This window comes from Somniosus microcephalus, chromosome 7 (assembly GCF_052327205.1).
Source record: "Somniosus microcephalus isolate GS21.2 chromosome 7, FLI_Smic_1.0, whole genome shotgun sequence".
Classification (NCBI taxonomy): Eukaryota; Metazoa; Chordata; class Chondrichthyes; order Squaliformes; family Somniosidae; genus Somniosus; species Somniosus microcephalus.
Genome location: NC_140993.1, coordinates 106,503,007 through 106,524,869, shown reverse-complemented (window position 1 = coordinate 106,524,869; position 21,863 = coordinate 106,503,007). Strand labels below are relative to the sequence as shown.

Genomic DNA, 21,863 nt, shown 5'->3' with positions numbered 1-21,863 from the left:
CATGAATATCCCCATCCTCAATGATGGTGGAGCCCAGCACGTGAGTGCAAAAGACAAAGCTGAAGCGTTTGCAACCATCTTCAGCCAGAACTGCAGAGTGGATGATCCATCGGCCTCCTCCTGAGGTCCTCACCATCACAGAAGCCAGTCTTCAGCCAATTCGATTCACTCCACGCGATATCAAGAAACGGCTGAGCGCACTGGATACAGCAAAGGCTATGGGCCTTGAAAATATCCCAGCTATCGTGCTGAAGACTTGTGCTCCAGAACTAGCTGTGCCTCTAGCCAAGTTGTGCCAGTACAGCTACAACACTGGCATCTATCCGACAATGTGGAAAACTGCCCAGGTATGCCCTGTCCACAAAAAGCAGGACAAATTCAACCCGGCCAACTACCGCCCCATCAGTCTACTCTCAATCATCAGCAAAGTGATGGAAGGCGTCAGATAATGAAGCAGTCTATGCCCGCATGCAACAAGACCTGGACGATGTTCAGGCTTGGGCTGATAAGTGGCAGGTAACATTCGTGCCACAGAAGTGCCAGGCAGTGACTATCTCCAACAAGCGAGAGTCTAACCACCGCCCCTTGACATTCAATGGCATTACCATCGCCGAATCCCCCATCATCAATATCCTGGTTGTCACCATTGACCAGAAACTTAACTGGACCAGCCACATAAATACTGTGGCAACAAAAGCAGGTCAGAGGCTAGGTATTCTGCGGCAAGTGTCTCACCTCCTGACTCCCCAAAGCCTTTCTACCATCTACAAGGCACAAGTAATGAGTGTGATGGAATACTCTCCACTTGCCTGGATGAGTGCAGCTCCAACAACACTCAAGAAGCTCGATACCATCCAGGACAAAGCAGCCTGCTTGATTGGCATCCCATCTACCACCTTAAACATTCACTCCCTCCACCACCGGCGTACCGTAGCTACAGTATGTACCATCTACAAGATGCACTGCAGCAACTCGCCAAGGCTTCTTCGGCAGACCCTCCCAAACGCATGACCTCTTCCACCTAGAAGGACAAGGGCAGCAGACACATGGGAACACCACCACCTCCAAGTTCCCCTCCAAGTCATACACCATCTTGACTTAGAAGTATATCGCTGATCCTTCATCGTCGCTGGGTCAAAATCCTGGAACTCCCTACCTAACAGCACTGTGCGAGTACCTTCACCACACGGACTGCAGCAGTTCAAGAAGGCAGCTAACCACCACCTTCTCAAGGGCAATTAGGGATGGGCAATAAATGCTGGCTTTGCCAGCGACACCCACATCCCATAAACGAATTGAAAAAAAGCATTAAATTATCTAGTTTGGTGACCAAGTTTGCACTAAACAAGGTAGTTACATTTTAGAAACATGCAAACATGGGTATCACACTGTAGTTAGTAGCCAACTAGCTCACCCTCATTTTCTAGATTGCGCCTCTTTTCAGCCTCTTGTTCCAATTTCCTTTGGTATTCGTTGATTTTGTGCTGTACCATCATTTTTTCCTTCTCGAGCTGAGACACATTAACCTCTAAACTTTTTCTTGCATTGCCCTACAGATAAAGCCAAAACACAAAATTTTAAACTAGAAAAATTTTCAGTGAACAAAATTTAAAAAACCATCAGAATGATAAATCCGAAGACATTGAAAATAGTAGACTCAATAATATGGCACAACATTTTCTGAATGCGAATATGTCTCAATCAAAAAGCTTAAAATTATTTGTATACCAGTTTCTAAGGATATTGGTGAATCAAGACAGATTTTTAAAAAACTTTTTACATTAAACAAAATGCAGATAAAATACAAAGCCCTAGATAGAGTATGTGAGTTTAAAAATATTGCAATTTTAAAGTAATCTCCATATTTTGGGATATTATGCTTTGTGAAAAAGGAACAGAACCCACATTTTGTTGCTAATGGTAAACAAATCCAAACTATAGCAAATATTTCTAAAACTCAGTATTTTTACATTTTGGATGCTACAGCTTTAAATGAAGATTAACTGCATGCTCCACATTTATGGTATTACAAATAATAAATTTACTTATGAAAAACCCAAATACTTTTTAATGTTCAATTTACTAATAGAACTATTTTAACATTTTATGGACTGGAAATTATAAATACCGACTTACACTTGTGCAGGAAACAGTACAATAAATTATAAACAAATCTGAACACAAAGCAAATCACCTCATCATCCAGTTCCTTTGTTATTTTCTCTAACTTTGTGGTTGCCATCCTAGAAAAAAAAGCATTGAGCACTTTCATAAGAAAAATAAACAGAAAACAGTGTGCACAGAATCTTGCCTACTACCCCTCGCCAGAGCACTCTTGGTCATACCGCAGTTTCAAACATGACATGCATTTACAAAAGCAGAATACCGCGGATGCTGGAAATCTGAAATAAAAACAGAAAATGCTGGAAATACTCAGCAGGTCAGGCAGCATCCATGGAGATAGAAATAGAATTAACGTTTCAGACCTGAAACGTTAACTGTTTTTCCTCGCTCCTCAGATGCTGCCTGACCAGCTGAGTATTTCCAACATTTTCTGTTTTTATTTTATGACATGCATTATGTTCATAATGCGATTTTAGTGCTGCAATCTAAAAACAGAATTAAAGAAAGGGGTGGGCTCTCCAACACATTAAAAATGGACAGCTTGACACAGTGCCTTACCTGAATTTTTGTTCCCATTCATCCTTTAATTGCATTTCATTATGTAATTGCTCTTCAAGTTCATAAATTGTCTTTTTCAAATTTTCAACCTTAAAAGCAAGACAGCGAAGGTGAAGTACTCATTAAACTATTTTCTTCAAATTTCTAAGATTGAATATCAAGTAGAAAAAGAGAGAAATACATGGCATCACTGGGCTTGTTTAAATTCATTAATTACCAACATCCAGATATTGTGCAACACTTTCCGTCTGAAAAAAAGACTTGCATTTATATAAACATCTCATCTGAAGGAGGCCACCTTTGACAATGCAGCACACCCTCAGTGGAGCACTGAAACATCAGCCTACTTTATGCATCAAGTCTTGGATTGGGGATTGAATTTACAACCACAGTCAGATGTGAAAATGCAACCAATTGAGCCAAGCTGACACTTTAGACAAATAGTTGTAATAAATGCAATAAATGATCATGACACACCTTCGCTGAAGCATTTATTTAAACTGATGACTATGGCTGCTGCATATAGATCATTTTGTGAAAACTCACTAGCCTGAGAAACTAACTAGTGAGTTTTATAAATTCTCATTCATCCATGCAAGAAACATTGCCCTAAATGATTCATCATTAATGTGCTAGAGTTGCTCTCTATGCCCAAGCCAAAATCATATATCAAGAACAAAAGTGGATCCAGCACTGACTTCTGGGGTATATCATAAGAGCATAAGAAATCGGAGCAGGAATCGGCCACTTGGCCCTCGAGCCTGCTCCGCCATTCAATAAGATCATGGCTGATCTTGGGCTCAAAGTCACTTCCCCGCCCGCTCCCCATAACCCTTCACTCCCTTATCTTGCAAAAATATGTCCATCTCCACCTTAAATATATTTAATAACCCAGCCTCCACAGCTCTCTGGGGCAGAGAATTCCACAGATTTATGACCCTCAGAGAAGAAATTCCTTCTCATCTCAGTTCTAAAAGGGCGACCCTTTATTCTAAAACTGTGCCCCTGCGTTCTAGATTTCCCCATGAGGGGAAACATCTTCTCTGCATCTACCTTCTCATGCCCCCTCAATATCTTATATGTTTCAATAAGATCACCTCTCATTCTTCTAAATTCCAATGAGTATAGGCCCAGCCTGCTCAACCTTTCCTCATAAGTCAACCCCCTCATCTCTGGAATTAACCTAGTGAATCGTCTCTGAACTGCCTCCAATGTAAGTATATCCTTCCTTAAATAAGGAGACCAAAACTGTATGCAGTACTTAAGGTGTGATCTCACCAATACCCTGTACAGTTGTAGCAGAACTTCCCTGCTTTTATACTCCAACCCCTTTAAAATAATGGCCAACATTCCATTTGCCTTTTTGATTACTTGCTGTACCTGCATGCTAACTTTGTGTTTCATGCACAAGGACCCCCAGGTCACTCAGAACTGTAGCATTTTGTAATCTCTCTCCATTTAAATAATAATTTGCTTTTTTATTTTTCCTGCCAAAGTGGATAACCTCGCACTTTCCCCCATTATACTCCATCTGCCAAATATTTTCCCACTCACTTAGCCTGTCTATATCCCTTTGCAGGTTCCGAGTTCTTTGCACAACTTGCTTTCCCACCCATCTTTGCATCATCTGCAAACTTGGCTACATTACACTCGGTCCCTTCATCCAAGTCATTAATGTAGATTGTAAATAGTTGAGGCCCCAGCACCGATCCCTGTGGCACCCCACTAGTTACCATTTGCCAACCGGAAAATGACCTATTTATCCCGACTCTCTGCTTTCTGTTAGTTAGCCAATTGAGACTCCAGTCTCAAACCATTTTGTATTTGTATGAAATAAATCATGCTAATATATTACCCCCAATTCCGTGAGCTCTTATCTTATGCAGTAACCTTTGATGTGGCACCTTATCGAATGCCTTCTGGAAATCCAAATACACATCCACTGGCTCAGCTTTGTCACCTCCTCAAAGAACTCCAGCAAGTTTGTTAAACATGATTTCCATTTCATAAAACCATGCTGACTCTGCTTGACTGCATTATGATTTTCCAAATGCCCTGCTACTGCTTCCTTAATGAAGGACTCCAGCATTTTCCCAACAACAGATGTTAAGCTAACTGGTCTATAGTTTTCTGCTTTCTGTCTCCCTCCTTTCTTAAATAGGGGTGTTACATTTGCGGTTTTCCAATCTGCTGGGACCTCTCCAGAGTCCAGGGAATTTTGGTATATTGCAACCAATGCATTCACTATCTCTGCAGCCACTTCTTTTAAGACCCTGGGATGCAGGCCATCTGGTCCATTATTTTACCAAGTACTATTTCCTTAGTGATAGTGATTGTCTTTAGTTCCCCCCTCCCTGTGGCCCCTTGATTATCCATTATTGGGATGTTGTTAGTGTCTTCTACCGTGAAGACACATACAAAATATTTGTTCAGTCTCTGCCATTTCCCTGTTCCCCATTATTAATTCCCCAGTCTCATCCTCTAAGGGACCAGCTTTTACTTTAGCTACCCTCTTCCTTTTTATATACCTGTAGAAGGTCTTACTATCTGTTTTAATGTTTCTTGCCAGATTAATCTCTTACTTCTTCATCTCTCTCTTTATTCTTTTTTTAGTCATCCTTTGCTGGTTTTTAAAAATTTCCTAATCCTCTGGTCTCCCACCAATCTTGGTATCACTTTCAACTCGTTCCAATCTCAGCAACACCATTAATACTAACACTTAGTTTCCTGTCATCAAACAGCTTTCTGTACCTTCGCCCTCCAGAACTAGATTTCCTCCTTCATTCTCGAGTGGTTCTATCCCCACTAAATATTTCATTCTTATAAAAGGTCCTTAATATTTTGTTTTTGATTATCTGCTAGCCTTTTTCATATTCCCTTTTAACCCTTCTAATCTCCATTTTCACATCCCCACTACAGTTTCTACATTCCTCATTATTTTCTTCAACATTGTTAGACCTAGTTTTATCAGATACCTTCCTTTTAAATACCATAAGCCTGCATCACAACTCTCTACTCCAGCTTTGAAAAGTTTGTAAAGCTATCTGAAAGAAAATCCTGAAATGAGGTATAGAGAAGATGTTGCTTCTCACTTTATTCCCTCCACTCCTCTCCAAAAACACAAATGATTTATTTCATACAAAATGGTTTGAGACTGGAGTTCATGTTTTAGTAACCATTTACAAAAAAAGTTTGTTTTCTGGATTGCAGAGAGAAATGCAACTAGGATGGCTGCATGAACAATTATGATATTTACACTATTCAAATATTATCAACTGAAAGCAATAACATAAAATCCTTACTTGACTATTGTCTATGGTGGAACTAGCTCTACAGTCACTGGCTCGTCTAGAGGTACCAGATGAATTCCTATGAAGAGAATGAAACCAATGAAGAATTTACGAAAGCATTTCACACCCATCTCAATAAAATGCTATGTAAAACAGTTAATACTGAAAATCAGAATTAAAATTGGTTATCTTGTTAATAAAGAAACTGTAGTTTATAACAATTTTAATGATACCACGAGAACGTACCAAGTTTCCCTGATAACAGTTAATTTGGTTTATTTTGACATAACATACTAAATGAGAAAATGCATTCATGCAATAGAGGTTTAGCATCCTTGAAAGTAGATAAATCATCAGGCCTGGATGAAAAGTATCCCAGGCTGTTGAGAGGCAAGGGAGGAAACAGCAGAGGCTCTGACCATCACTTTCCAATCCTTTCTGGCTGCAGGCATGGTGCCAGAGGACTGGAGGACTGCGAACGTTGTGCCATTGTTTAAAAAGAGAGAAAGGGATAGACTGAGTAATTACAGGCCAGCAAGCCTAACCTCGTTGGTGGGAAAATTATTGGAAAAAATACTGAGGAACAGTATAAATCGTCATTTAGAAAGTCACAGATTAATCAAGGGCAGTCATGGGAAGGTTGTGTCTGACTAACTTGATTGAATTTTTTGAGGAGGGTCAATGAGGGTACTGCATTTGATGTAGTCTCCATGGATTTTAGCAAGGCCTTTGACAAGGTCCCACATGGCAGGTTGGTCAAAAAAGTAAAAGCCCATGGGATCCAAGGCAAAATGGCAAGTTGGATCCAAAATTGGCTCAGTGGCAAAAAGCAAAGGGTAATGGTCGATGGGTGTTTTTGTGACTGGAAGGCTGTTTCCAGTGGTGTTCCACAGGGCTCAGTACTAGGTCTCTTGCTTTTTGTGGTATATATCAATTATTTAGACTTCAATGTAGGAGGCATGATTAAGAAGTTTTTGACAGTGAGGAAGAAAACTGTAGACTGCAGGAAGGCATCAATGGACTGGTCAGGTGGGCAGAAAAGTGCCAAATGGAATTCAATCCGGAGAAGTGTGAGGTAATGCATTTGGGGAGGGCTAACAAGGCAAGGGAATACACAATGAATGGTAGGATACTGAGAAGTGTAGAGGAACAGAGGGACCTTGAAGTGCATGTCCACAGATCCCTGAAGGTAGCAGGACAGATAGATAAGGTGGTTAAGAAGGCATACGGGATACTTTCCTTTATTAGCCAAAGCATAGAATACAAGAGCAGAGATGTTATGCTAGAACTACAACACTGGCATCTAACCGGCAATGTGGAAAATTGCCCAAGTATGTCCTGTCTACAAAAAGCAGGACAAATCCGACCCGGCCAATTACCGTCCTATCAGCCTACTCTCAATCATCAGCAAAGTGATGGAAGGTGTCGTCGACAGTGCTATCAAGCGACACTTACTCAGCAATAACCTGCTAACTGACGCCCAGTTTGGGTTCCGCCAGGGCCACTCAGCTCCTGACCTCATTACAGCCTTGGTCCAAACATGGACAAAAGAGCTGAACTCAAGAGGTGAGGTGAGAGTGACTGCCCTTGACATCAAGGCAGCATTTGATCGAGTGTGGCATCAAGGAGCCCTAGCAAAACTGAAGTCAATGGGAATCAAGGGGAAAACTCTCCATTGGTTGGAATCATACCTAGCACAAAGGAAGTTGGCTGTGGTTGTTGGAGGTCATTCATCTCAATCACATGACATCACTGCAGGAGTTCCTCAGGGCAGTGTCCTAGGCCCAACCATCTTCAGCTGTTTCATCAATGACCTTCCCTCCATCATAAGGTCAGAAGTGGGGATGTTCGCTGATGATTGCACACTGTTCAGCACCATTCGAGACTCGTCAGATACTGACGCAGTCCGTGTCCATATGCAGCAAGACCTGGACAACATTCAGACTTGGGCTGACAAGTGGCAAGTAACATTCGCACCACACAAGTGCCAGGCAATGACCATCTCCAACAAGCGAGACTCTAACCATCTCCCCTTGACATTCAAAGGCATTACCATCGCTGAATCCCCCACTATCAACATCCTGGGGGTTACCATTGATCAGAAACTGAACTGGATCAGCCATATAAATACTGTGGCTACAAGAGCAGGCCAGAGGCTGGGAATTCTGCAGCAAGTGTCTCACCTCCTGACTCCCCAAAGCCTTTCCACCCTCTACAAGGCACAAGTCAGGAGTGTGATGGAATACTCTCTGTAGTGTATGTACCTTGAAGAAGGAACTATATTCTGTAGCCCCTGTATACTGCAGTACCAGTAGTGACCACCCCTGTATATAAGCCTGTGTAGTAACTTTGTATAGTAGTTCCAGTTTTGTCTCCATTCAGTAAACACCTGTTATAACCAACTTCTGCAGTCCGTGTCTCAATTACACACGGACATTACATTGGCGACGAACAGATCCGAACTTACCTACAGTTCTGCACCACCTCACGGGGATCCATCCCTGAAGCGAAGTTATTAGAGGTCGAAGCCAGAAGGAAGAAATCCAAAAAGAAAAAAAAAAGAAAAAAAACAAACAGAAGAAACGGGCGTCGACCGTGGGCAACCGCCCTCTGATTCATCGAATTCGAAGATTGCAGGAGAGGCTGTCGAGAGCTGGGCTTGGTTATCCAGTCTATGGTGTTCCAGCTAATCGGGCTGGTGGCAGGTAGTACACTGATCCTTCCTGGGCTGCGGCGGGCTAGAGCTCGATCGGGTGGCTTTTCAACGGGGCCGAGCAGCGTTGTCGGGAAGAGGAGAGAGGGTGGAGCACACAGGGCGCGGCCGGTGCTACAAAGCCGGGCAGCGTACAGACCCGAGAAGAGGGAGGGAAGTGTCCCATAGGGTCTGCTCTGACGACGGGAAGAGTAATTAAAATAAAAGAAAAATAAATTAGAAGCGCAGAAAGCCGCGAGGAGCTGCAGTTTACCACGGGGACCGCGGAGAGCGGCGTTGGCAGCAGCGCGGGGGGAAGCGCGCAGGGCGTCGCCATCAAGGCATAAAAACGCCAGCAACAGCGCTGGCAGCAGCGGAAAAGGCAGAAAGCGCGGGAGGCGCCATCTTAATCCAGCGGGGAAGGCGGCAAAGCGCGGGAGGCGCCATTTTGTTCAATCGGGGAAGAAGGCAAAGCGCGGGTGGCGCCATCTTAGATCTCTAAGATGCCGAAGACTGGCAATATCACTGCCTTCGATAATGCAATAGAAGACTGGACCACGTATGTGGAAAGAGTCGCAGTATATTGCAAGGCAAATGAAGTAGCCGATGAGAAAAAGGCATTGGTACTACTAAACTTAATGGGCGCAAGAACGTACGGCCTATTGCGGAACCTGATCACTCCAGTCAAACCGATGGCGAAGAGTTTTAACGAAATTGTTGATATCCTACAGGAACACCTAAATCCTACACCGCTGCTGATAGCAGAAAGATTTAAATTCCACAAGAGAAATCAGCATAAAGATGAGAGCAATGCTGATTACCTTACGGAACTACGCAAGCTGCCAAAGCACTGCCAGTTCGGAGCAGGACTGGCAGATACCCTATGGGACAAATTTGTCTGTGGACTCCTGAGTGAAGGAACCCAGAAGAGGTTACTCTCAGAGAAAGAGCTGACGCTAGATAAAGCTTTCAGCGTGGCAGTATCGTACGAAGCAGCAGCAAGGGGAGCTGCGGAAATACAACAAAAGCCACAGGAATACGGCACCCATGAAATGACACGGGGATTTGAAAAATGTTATCGCTGCGGCAGAACAACCCATGACCAGAAGGACTGCTGGTCCAAGGACAAAACATGCAGGCAATGCGGAAAGATGGGACACATTGCACGAGTTTGCAGGTCCGGGAAGAAGACTAACGACAACAAAAAGACTACTAAGGAACAGTACAGGAAAGTACAAAAGATGACAGACAGTAGTTCCGAAGACCAGAAGAGCGATAGTGAATCCGGGAACAAGAGACTAAGCTGTCTCAAACTACACAACGTAATCGCAAAAGAGGATCACCGAATCATTTGGGTCACCCTCACGATAGCAGGGTCCCAAGTCAAAATGGAATTGGATACAGGATCAGCCCTGACCGTCATGAATCGACGAGACTACGAGCGGCTATTCTCACACATACCCTTGAAAGGCACATCCATTGTCTTGAAGACATATACGGGGCAGAAAGTATACCCCAGAGGGAAAATAAGGGTGCCTGTTGAATACAGCAAGGAAATACAGAAATTGTATCTGTACATACTGCAAGATCGTGGACCACCGTTATTGGGACGTGAATGGATCAGAAAGATAAGTTTAGACTGGCACTCCATTCAGGCACTGACTGTGGCTGGTAAAAAGGACGACGACGTCACACCTGGACGATTGTCAAAAATCTTAGCTAACGCTAAAGAGGTATTTCAACAAGAACTGGGAACTCTTAAAGGCGTAACCGCCTCGATAAAAATAGAAGAGAATGCAATTCCCAAGTTTTTTAAAGCAAGACCGGTACAGTATGCAATTCGCCCAGCCGTCGAGGCAGAGCTGGAGAATCTGGAGCATGCAAGCGTGTTATCTAAGGTAGACTGGAGCGAGTGGGCGACACCCATCGTTCCTGTCATGAAGAAAACGTTAAACAATAAGTCTGAGGAGCCAAGGAAGGTTCGCATCTGTGGGGACTTCAAGGTGACTGTGAACCCAGTCCTTCACACAGTACAGCATCCTCTTCCGAGGATAGAAGATATTTTCGCCTCACTATCTGGAGGGAAACGTTTTACAAAAATTGACCTAGCACAAGCATATTTGCAGATGGAGGTTGAAGAATCCTCTAGGAAATATCTCACGATAAACACTCACAAAGGTCTTTACCAGTATAATCGACTGGTATTCGGAGTAGCATCAGCTCCGGCTATATGGCAAAGAGCAATGGAACAAGTTCTGCAAGGGATTCCGGGGACTCAGTGTTACTTGGACGACATCCTAGTGACAGGTGAAAATGACAGTGAACACCTTGCCAACCTAGAGCAGGTGCTCACTAGACTAAGAGAACATGGACTATGAGCCAATCGCCCCAAGTGCGAGTTTTGAAAGAAACAAATATCGTATTGTGGCCACGTGATTGATGAAGAGGGGTTACATAAGTCCCCTGACAAAATTGAAGCGGTAGTTAAGGCTCCAGCGCCTGAAAATGTGTCGCAACTGAGGTCATTCCTCAGATTGGTGAATTACTACCATAAGTTTTTGCCGAATTTGTCCACAATTCTGCACCCACTGAGCACCCTGCTACAAACTGGAGTAGCATGGAAATGGAGCGATGAATGTAAGTGGGCCTTTCATAAGTGTAAAGGCCTGATCACTTCAAGAGAAGTATTGGCTCACTACAACCCATCACTACCAATAAGACTGGCGTGTGATGCGTCTCCCTACGGCGTTGGAGCGATACGGTCACATAAATCCCTTGATGGTTCAGAGAGGCCGATAGCTTTTGCGTCACGCTCGTTAACTGCAGCCGAGCGTAACTATGCCCAGATTGACAGAGAGGCCCTCAGCCTGGTGTGGGGGGTGAAGAAGTTCAATCACTACCTGCACAGACAGAAATTTACTCTACTAACTGATCATCAACCTCTTGTCTCCATTTTCAACCCTAAGAAGGGCGTCCCGATAATGACAGCACAACGGCTACAGAGGTGGTCCCTTTTCCTAGGGGCACACCAATATGACATCGAGTACAAAGGAACTAAACAGCATGGGAATGCTGATGGATTGTCGCGCCTACCGTTGCCGACGGTGGAAGAAGCACCTGCAGTGGATCCTGTGGAGATATTCCACTCGACCATAGTCGAATGTCTACCGGTGACGAATGCAAACATAGAAAAGGAAACACGAAATGACCCGACACTCTCCAGGGTCTATGATTTAACGGTGAAGGGATGGCCAGCACATGGCGAACCACTGTTGCCAGCATTCTCGCCGAGAAGAGAACAGCTGTCAGTGTGCCGAGGAACCTTGATGTGTGGATCCAGAGTAGTAATTCCACCCAAATTGAAGGATAGAGTGCTCAATGAGCTTCATCTGGGAGGGGTAAAAATGAAGAACCTAGCCAGAGCGTTTGTGTGGTGGCCGGGAATCGATAGAGAAATCGAAGAGATGACCAAGAGCTGTACAGGATGCCAGAAGGTCCAAAACGCCCCACCACAAGCCCCTCTACATCCATGGAAGTGGCCCTCATCTCCATGGCAAAGGGTACACATTGATTTTGCTGGTCCATTTATGGACTCGATGTTTTTAATTGCGGTGGATGCACATTCAAAGTGGCCAGAGGTAATAAAAATGTCCTCCACCACCACAGAAAAAACTATCACAGTCTTACAAACCATATTCGTCAGAAATGGGCTGCCTGAACAGATTTGCTCCGACAATGGACCACAGTTTGTGTCTGAAGAGTTCCGGAGGTTCTTAAAGAACAATGGTGTTAAGCATTACACATCCGCCCCATATCATCCAGCCACCAATGGATCGGCTGAGAGGTTCGTTCAAACATTCAAGAAGGCTATCAAGGCAATGTGTAATGAAGACATACCCCTACAACACAAGGTGGGTAACTTCTTGTTTGCCTACCGGAATGCGACACATGCGGTTACCAACCAAACTCCAGCCATGATGTTCTTCAATCGAAGACTAAGGTGCCGCTTGGATTTGGTTAAGCCAAACATCAGAAGAGATGTGGAGAACAGGCAGTTTCAGAATATGAATGAAAGGCCAACCAGGAGTTTCAAGATAGGTCAACCAGTTTTGGCCCGGGACTACCGCACAGAGAAATGGCAGCCAGGAACGATCTGCACACGGCAAGGACCCCTAATGTATACCGTGGACGTTGGAGAGAGCATTGTAAGACGCCATGCTGACCAGATTCTAGAATCACTGGAAAACGTCAAATCTACACCACGATCCTATACACCTGGTGATGAAACCGAAGTACCAATTGCATCTACCTCAGAATCGGTGATATTGGAAGCAGACGAACCAAACAACGACGTTGATCCCGAATCAACTTTGCCAGAAGAACCCGATACCCCAAAGAGGCGTTATCCGGACAGAATCAGGAAGCCTCCTCAAAGACTGAATTTATAATTGATTAACTTCAGCTAATGTATATAGCAACAACTGTAATTGTAAATATGTTATTTAATTATTAATTGAATGTTATGTACTGTTTAGCTAAAAGGGGAGGAATTGTAGTGTATGTACCTTGAAGAAGGAACTATATTCTGTAGCCCCTGTATACTGCAGTACCAGTAGTGACCACCCCTGTATATAAGCCTGTGTAGTAACTTTGTATCGTAGTTCCAGTTTTGTCTCCATTCAGTAAACACCTGTTATAACCAACTTCTGCAGTCCGTGTCTCAATTACACACGGGCATTACACTCTCCACTTGTCTGGATGAGTGCAGCTCCAACAACACTCAAGAAGCTCGACACCATTCAGGATAAAGCAGCCCGCTTGATTGGCACTCCATCCACCACCTTCAATATTCACTCCCTCCACCACCGGCGCACTGTGGCTGCAGTGTGTACCATCTACAAGATGCACTGCAGCAACTCGCCAAAGCTCCTTCAACAGCACCTTCCAAACCCGCGACCTCTACCACTTAGAAGGACAAGGGCAGCAGACGCATGGGAACATCACCACCTACAAGTTCCCCTCCAAGCCACACACCATCCTAACTTGGACCTGTATCGCCGTTCCTTCACTGTCGCTGGGCCAAAATCCTGGAACTCCCTCCCTAACAGCATTGTGGGTGTACCTACGCCATATGGACTGCAGCGGTTCAAGAAGGCGGCTCACCACCATCTTCTCAAGGGCAATTAGGGATGGGCACTAAATGCAGGCCTAGCCAGCGACGCCCACATCCCATCAATGAATTAAAAAAAACTGTATAAAACACCAGTTAGGCCACCGATAGAGTACTGCGTACAGTTCTGGTCACCACACTATAGGAAGGATGTGATTGCATTGGAGAGGGTGCAGAGGAGATTCACCAGGATGTTACCTGGGCTGGAGCGTTTCAGCTATAAAGAGAGACTGGACAGGCTGGGGTTGTTTTCCTTAGAGCGGAGAAGGCTGGGGGGGACCTGATTGAGGTGTACAAAATTATGAGGGGCATAGATAGGGTCGATAGAAAGGAACTTTTCCCCTTAGTAGAGGGGTCAATAACCAGGGGGCATAGTTTCAAGGTAAGGGGCAGGTGGTTTAGAGGGGATTGGAGGAAAAACTTTTTCACCCAGAGGGTGGTTGGAATCTGGAACTCACTGCCTGAAAGGGTGGTAGAGGCAGGAACCCTCACAACATTCAAGAAGCATTTAGATGAGCACTTGAAACGCCATAGCATACAAGGCTACGGACCAAGTGCTGGAAAATGGGATTGAATAGATAGGGCTTGATGGCCGGCGCAGACACGATAGGCCGAAGGGCCTCTTTCTGTGCTGTATAACTCTATGACCTATTTCCCTTAGCAGAAAGGTCAATAACCTAGGGGCATAGATTTAAAATAATTGGTAGAAGGATTAGAGGGGAATTGAGGAGAAATATTTTCACCCAGAGGATGGTGGGGGTCTGGAACGCACTGCCTGAAAGGGTAGTAGAGGCAGAAACCCTCATCACATTTAAAAAGTACTTGGATGCACTTGAAGTGCCTTGACCTGCAAGGCTACGGACCTAGAGCTGGAAAGTGGGATTAGGTTGGATAGCTCTTTTTGACTGGCGCAGACACGGTGGGCCGAACGGCCTCTTTCTGTGCCGTAAATTTCTATGATTCTATAGTATGGATCTAGAAAGGCCGGCATATAAAAATGCAAGGAGGCATCGGGGGGTAAAAATTGGGTAGCGCCCCCTTTGGGGCGCTACCTTCACCAGGGCGCTAATTTTAGCGCCCCGAAAAGGTTAGCGCCCCCGCAGCCGATTTTCCTCGTTGTGCCACGGTACTGCAGGCCTTCCTCCCCTTATTAAAGGGGAGGGGCCTGGCGCAGTGTGTCACAGAACCCAGCTGGGCCACCAGGGATTGGGTTTCCGGCAAACAAGCCCGGCACTCAAGAGGGGTGCCGGATTCACGGAGAGCAGCCGGCATCTCACGGGGGCCGGGGGACAGCAACAGGGGGCAGGTGCTGGCAGGCGGCCAGCAACAAAAATGGCCGCCTGCCACCTCCCCTTTAACTAATGCCGCCCCGGCCGCAGGCAGGCCCCCGACCCCGGCGGACATAGCGTCCAGCGGTAAGTTGGGGGGTGCCACCCAATATTACAACTGGGGTGCGGGTGGGACGCTACACACAGCGATGACGTCATCTCCGGCAGCACAGCGCGGCGCTAACGGTTAGCGCTGCCGCTGACCTCCTGCTGAATTTCGCGGGAGGCGTTAGCGGCGCCGCGCCCAGGCGCTAGTTGATTTGGGCCTCTTAAGGCGCTAACGGGAGATGCAAATCAACCGAATTTAGCCCCCAAGATGTTTGTTTAAGAGTAATCTGGGAAAGTATGGAAGAATACTTAGGGGTCAAGGAGAGTAAAACGAAGACAGAACTATTGCGTGGGTTAACCCATAGCAGTCTCCCAAGAACACTGAAGTAGCCATATAATTTAAGGGTTAACACACCACTTGCATTTATATAACACTTCAACATAGAAAACACTCCAAGGAGCTGAGCAGAACAAAAGAATTAGAGGTGGTGACCTAAATCTTGGGTTAAGAGATAGGTTTTGAGTAAGCTTTTAAAGGTAGAGGGAGAGAAGCAAAGAGATGTAGGGGTAAAATTCGTTATGGCATGTTTTCTGGCTCATAACGGACAGCACACACGCTCAAACCAGGAGGCCTGAGGTGTGGATAAAGGCTTCAGCAGCCATTAGGGTGAGGTAAGGGCAGCTGCAAAGGCACAAATAAGCAATGTTGGAGATTGACAGTGTGGGGTTTTAAGCTCAGCTTTGAGTCAAACAGTCTGGTTCAATGTGAGCGAGAACTTTTGGAGGTGGGGGGGGGGGGGGGGGCGGGCGGGTGGGTGGAGTTGGTGGCAAGGGAGCAGAATTTTTAGCAGGGGCCAGAAATTATAGCTTTGGCCTGCCTGATGTTCAATTGGAGGAAATTCTAACATACATGATTTAAGATCTGTCTGACAGCAGGTACATGGACATGGGATCGAAAAAAAGTGTTGGAGAGATAAGAGTTTGGAAGTGGACGCCATGGAACACTTAATGAGGAAGAGGAGGGCGCAATGATTAATCCCTGATGTACACTGGCTGTGACTATGGGGACAGAAGGAGAAATCATTGCTTGGGATGTGTTGGTTGCATTGGGACAAATGGGAGTAGAACCATTAAGGCATTCCTACAGAGTTGGATCATGGAGAGGCACTTGAGGAAGATAGCATAATCACCATGTTGATGGGATAATGTGCACGCATCCATAATCATAGATAATATCGCTCATGACTTTGACCGGGGTGATCTTGGTTGCTATGAGCAAGGTAGAAACTGGACTGAAGGAATTAAGAGTAGAATGTTTTGAGAAAGGTTAAGTGCATAGCTTGGAGGGACAATGTGTTCAAGGACCTTAGGAAAGGGAGGCTAGAATTGAGCTGAAAGCTGGAGACATGATGGACTAAATGTGTTTTTTGAAGAAAATGATGACTGCAATTTTGAAAGGCAGGGGAACAGTACCTGAGCAAAAGAAGAAAGTAACAGAGTTAGTGAGTATAGAGATGGGAAACATAGTTAAGTGGTCAGGGGCCAGGTGGGACAAAAATCAAAGCTGGGTCACATGGACGAGGTAATATTAAAATGGACTGGGGGTGGGGAGATGGTAGAGTAGTAGCACATCGTAGCTAGGATGAATTTGGGCTGGAGGGTGGTCCGGGACAGTTAAGGAAGATTGAGATGATCTGCCTAGGTTCAAGTCAAAGAAATTCACAAGCTTTCTGCTCTTGGTGTTAAATATGAGGATGGGAGTCATGGAGAAAGGGGATTTGAGGAGATCATTTTTCATAAAGAACAGTGGGTTGCCCTTATTCTCCAAAATGATTCTAGAGCATTAAGAGTTAGCCAAGAGGAAGGCGTGAGAATGCTTGAAATAGTTGATCTAGATCAGCAGTAAATAAGCACACCAGGTGCACTCAAGTCTGCAGCTTTCAGGACTTTAGGATGCCAAGATGTGAATTGTATCTGTGGAGAAGTGACGATGAGAGACGGTGAGGCAAGGGTGTAAAAGTAGAAGTGAGACAACTGCTGAGCATGTTAACAGCAGTAGTGTCACAACAGGTGCAGTTAGGGAGTGAGTTGCTGAGCGGGTGGGAGAAAAAAGTTTTTCTGTAGGTGGAGGTAGGCAGGGAGCTGGAGGTAGTCAATGATTGAGATTTCAGAGGTACGAAGACCACAGGTCAAGGTGTAGCTGGGTGTTTGGGTACAGGAAATTATGTCATGGGTGAGGTTAAGTGAGGACAAGGGGGCATAAAAGTCAGAGGAGTGGGAGCACAGGGAATTTAAGTGGAAGTTGGTCAGTGAGGATCAGAAGTTGCTAATTTAGAGCTTTGTGCTTCTGTTTTAGGAAGTTCATGTTCCGTTAATAATGGGGTGAAATGTTGCTGTTTGAGAGATTTGCTTTCTTGTTTAAAGCAAGACAATTGTATCTGAACTTATCGATACTCACTGATAATCTCTGTAGTATGTGAAGCCTACAAAAGGTAACTGGTTGCCAACAAAGGCCTTTGGTACAGGAAATGTTTCTTCCTCGCCCTTATCTTCTTCCAGATCATCAAAATTGCTTGTGTCAATGTCACTACTTAGCTCAGGCACAACCGGTGCAGAACCTATAACGAAACACAGACTTGGATTAATTGCATTAAACATTGGAACATAGGATCAGGAGAATGCCATTTAGCACCTCAAGCCTGTTTCGCCATTCAATTAGATCATGGCTGATATGTACCTGCCTTTGCTCCCTTAACACCCTTGCCCAACAAAATTCTATCTATCTCACTCTTGAAAATTTAATTGACCCAGCATCCACAGCATTTTGGAGGGAGAGACTTCTAGATTTCCACTACCCTTTGTGTGAAAAAGTTCTTCCTGATTTCACTCCTAAAATGCTTAGCTCTAATTTTATTATTCCCATTGTTCTGGATTACTCAACAAGAGGATATAGTTCCTCTGTAACTAACCTATCAAATCCCTTTATCAATTTAAAGACCTCGATTAGATCTAAACTCAAGGGAATAAAAACCAAGTTTATACAACCTGTCTTCATAATTTAACCCTTTAAGCCCTGGTATAATTCTGGTTAATCTGCGCTGTAACCCCTCCAAGGCCAATTTATCCTACCTGAGGTTCAGTGCCCAAAACTGAATGTAGTACTTCAGATAGGGTCTGGCCAAGGCTCTGTAAAAGTGAAGCATCACTTGCTCACTTTTATATTCAAACCCCCTTGAGATAAATGCCAACATACCATTAGCCTTTTGATTACTTTTTATACCTGTGCAGTAGCTTTTACTGATGTGTACATGGACACCTAAATCCCTTTGCTCCTCCACAGCTCCTAGTCTCTCACCATTCAGAAAATATTCAATTTATGTTTCGCGAACCAAAGTAGATTACCTAACATAGCATGCCCTTTTCTGTCTCTAAAATATTTTTTATTTAGTAAACGCTGTAAAATGGAAGAGAAAAGGCATGTGAAAGATATACATATAAAGACATAAATAAAAAGAAAAAAACTACAAATGCAGGAAATCTGAAATGAAAACAGAAAATGTTAAAAATACATGCAGGTGTGCCAGAACCCAAAAATACCTGAAAAGACACGGCAACAAACCTGGGTGCAAACCCGTATCCCCAGCAACCCCTTGTCATAAGTGTGTCCCAACAAAGCATCCACCCTCCCACCCACCATGAAAGCAGACCCACTATGCATCTCAGCTTCTGAGAAAAGGGCAGAGATAGTTTCTGTGACTGGAGTCAGCATTCCTGATTTTTGACTTCTGCCCATTGTTCTCTTACCCAATTTTGGACAGTCCTATTAAGCGGATTATTTCGCTTCCAGTTTCCAGTTCCGATGACGATTCTTCATCTGAAGTGTTAAAACGTGTTTTCTCTTTACAGATGCTGCTTGACCAATCACCCCTGTGCTCGCTGACCTACATTGGCTCCAGGTCTGGCAACGTCTCAATTTTAAAATCCTCGTTTCCAAATCCCTCCATGGTCTCGCACCTCCCTATCTCTGTAACCTCCTCCAGTCAACGTGCCCGCTAAGCTGCGTGGTCTGGAGGTCACACGCAGGCCGCTAACTGGCTCTTATCCTTACCCATAATCCATCTGCACATACTTTCCAGCATGGATCATTGAATAGCAATCATAAGTAGAAACCTCACCTAATTTTCCCCTTGCCTAACCTCACATTGATAATGTGGTAAAGAAGCTAATGGAATTCTAGGTTTTATTACAAAAGGTGTAGAATACAAAAGCCAAGAGGCAACAATGAGCCTATATAAAACCTTACTAAACCTAATTAAGAGAACTGTGTCAGGGACAGGAGGGTGTGACTGCGAGTCAGGCAGGTTTGAGGACCCAGAATGTCGTGATGGAGGAGCCTCAGCCCTTGACCTTGTCCAATAGGTATGAGGTACTTGCTACCTGTATGGATGAGGAAAAGGACTGCAGGGGGGATGGACAAACTGACCACGGCACCATGGTACAGGGGGCCATCCAAGTGGAGGGAGAAGGAAAGAACGTGGTAGTGGTAGGGAACAGTATAGTCAGGGGGATAGATAGTGTTCTCTGCAGCCACGAAAGAGAGTCCCGAAGGCTGTGTTGCCTGCCCGGTCCTAGGGTTAAGGATATCTCCTCGCGGCTGAAGAAGAACTTGACGTGGGAGAGGGAGGATCCAGTTGTCGTGGTCCATGTAGGAACCAACAACATAGGTAGAACTAAGAATGATGTTCTGCTGAGGGAATTTGAGGAGCTAGGGTCGAAATTAAAAAGAAGAACCTCAAAGGTAATAATCTCTGCATTACTACCTGAGCCAAGCGCAAATTGGCAGAGAGTCAAGTAGGTCAGAGTGTTAAATGCGTGGCTCAAAGAGTGGTGTGGGAAGAAGGGGTTTCAATTCATAGGGCACTGGCTAGTACTGGGAAAGAGGGAGCTGTTCCGTCGGGACGGGCTCCATTTAAACCAGGCTGGGACCAGCGTCCTGGTGAATCGAATAACTAGGGCTGGAGATGGGGCTCTAAACTAAAAAATAGGGGGGGTGGGGGGGTCAGATGAGGGGAAATTTAGAAATCTAAAGAGAAAGGTCAAAGCAATAGAGCAGTGTAGTAATTTTGGTAAAAATAAGCGAAGCATGACAGGAAGGGACAGGGGCCTAGAAATTCGGTGGAGGCCCAAACGGGGCGCCAAGCTCGCCTGGGCGCCGGAATTACCGCTGCGAACGGAGCAGTTGCGCCCGCCAGAAAGTCAGCTTGAGCGCCCCAAGAGGGACGCGGGGCGCTGCTCGAGGCGCCCCGCGTCCCTCTTGGGGCGCTGAAACTGAATATCGCAGCGCAACGTGCCGCAGCGTGGTACTGCAGGCCTTCCTCCCCTTCTTAAGGGGGAGGGGCCTGCACCAGCGCGATGACCGATTGAGAGTGCCGGCAAAAGAGCCCGGCACCGAGGAGAAGTGCCGGGCTCTCGGGACACAGCCAGCACTGCCCGGGGGGGGGGGGGGGGGGGGGGGGATCAGGAGGCCGGGGACGGAGGTGCTGGTAGGCGGCCACCGGAAAAAATGGCCGCCCCGCACTGCCACCTTAATTTGCGCCACTACCGCCACAGGTAGGCCCCGTGAACCGGGCGCAATTTGCGAACGGCGTTAGAGGCGGGCACTACCAAATATCGCAATCGGGGCGGTAGCGGGGCGCTGCGCACACCGATGATGGCGCAGCGCTACAGGCTAACGCCGCCATTAGCGCCCCGCTAAATATCACGGGAGGCGTGGCCAGTGGCGCTAAAGCCACTGAGTGCCGTCTTTAGGTGCTAACTGGTGGCGCAGCCCACCGAATTTCTTGGCCAGAGAGTTTAACGGTAGCAGTGCAGCGAAGAATAAAGTCAAAGCAGGGAATAATGGCAAAAAATTTAAATTAAAGGCTCTTTATCTGAATGCACGAAGCATTCGTAGCAAGATAGACGACTATTGGCACAAAGAGATAAATGAGTTGATCTGATAGCCATTACAGAGACGTAGTTGCAAGGTGACCAAGATTGGGAACTAAATGTTCCAGGGTACTTGACGTTTCGAAAAGACAGGCAGAATGGAAAAGGAGGGGTGCAGCCCTGATAATAAAGGATGACATAAGGAAAGTAGAAAGGATCTCGGCTTGGAAGATCAGGAAGTAGAATCAGTAAGGGTGGAGATGAAGAATAACAAGGGGCAGAAAACACTGGTGGGTGTAGTATATAGGTCCCTTAACAGTAGCTGTACCGTTGGACAGAATATTACTCAAGAAATAGTAGGAGCTTGTAACAAAGGTAATGCAATAATCATGGGGGACTTTAATCTTCAGTTAGACTGGACAAATCAAATTGGCAAAGGCAGCCTGGAGGACCAGTTCATGGAATGCATTCGAGACAGTTTCCTAGAACAATACGTTATGGAACCAACCAGGGAACAGGCTATTTTAGGTCTTGTCTTGTGTAATGAGACAGGGTTAATTAGCAATCACAAAGTAAAGGATCCTCTGGGGCAGAGTGATCATAATATGATGGAATTTCACGTTAAGTTTGAGAGTGACTAGCCCAAGTCCGAAACTAGAGTCTTAAACTTAAATAAAGCCAATTACATAGATAGGAGGGCCGAGTTGGCGGAGGTAGATTGGAAA

At 45.4% G+C, this 21,863-nt stretch overlaps 1 protein-coding gene across 3 annotated transcripts in view; it reads right to left on the bottom strand.

Moving 5' to 3' along the window:
• rock1 (Rho-associated, coiled-coil containing protein kinase 1) overlaps nt 1-21,863 on the bottom strand; it is a 245,316-nt gene that overhangs the window by 91,237 nt on the left and 132,216 nt on the right. For all 3 annotated transcript variants that reach the window (XM_085992815.1, XM_085992816.1, XM_085992813.1), the window contains exons 10-14: nt 17,669-17,828; nt 5,985-6,051; nt 2,683-2,771; nt 2,195-2,243; nt 1,415-1,550 (exon numbers count right to left, since the gene is read on the bottom strand). In XM_085992815.1, coding sequence (XP_085848941.1) covers nt 1,415-1,550; nt 2,195-2,243; nt 2,683-2,771; nt 5,985-6,051; nt 17,669-17,828 — 501 coding nt within the window. The remainder of the gene's footprint in view (nt 1-1,414; nt 1,551-2,194; nt 2,244-2,682; nt 2,772-5,984; nt 6,052-17,668; nt 17,829-21,863) is intronic.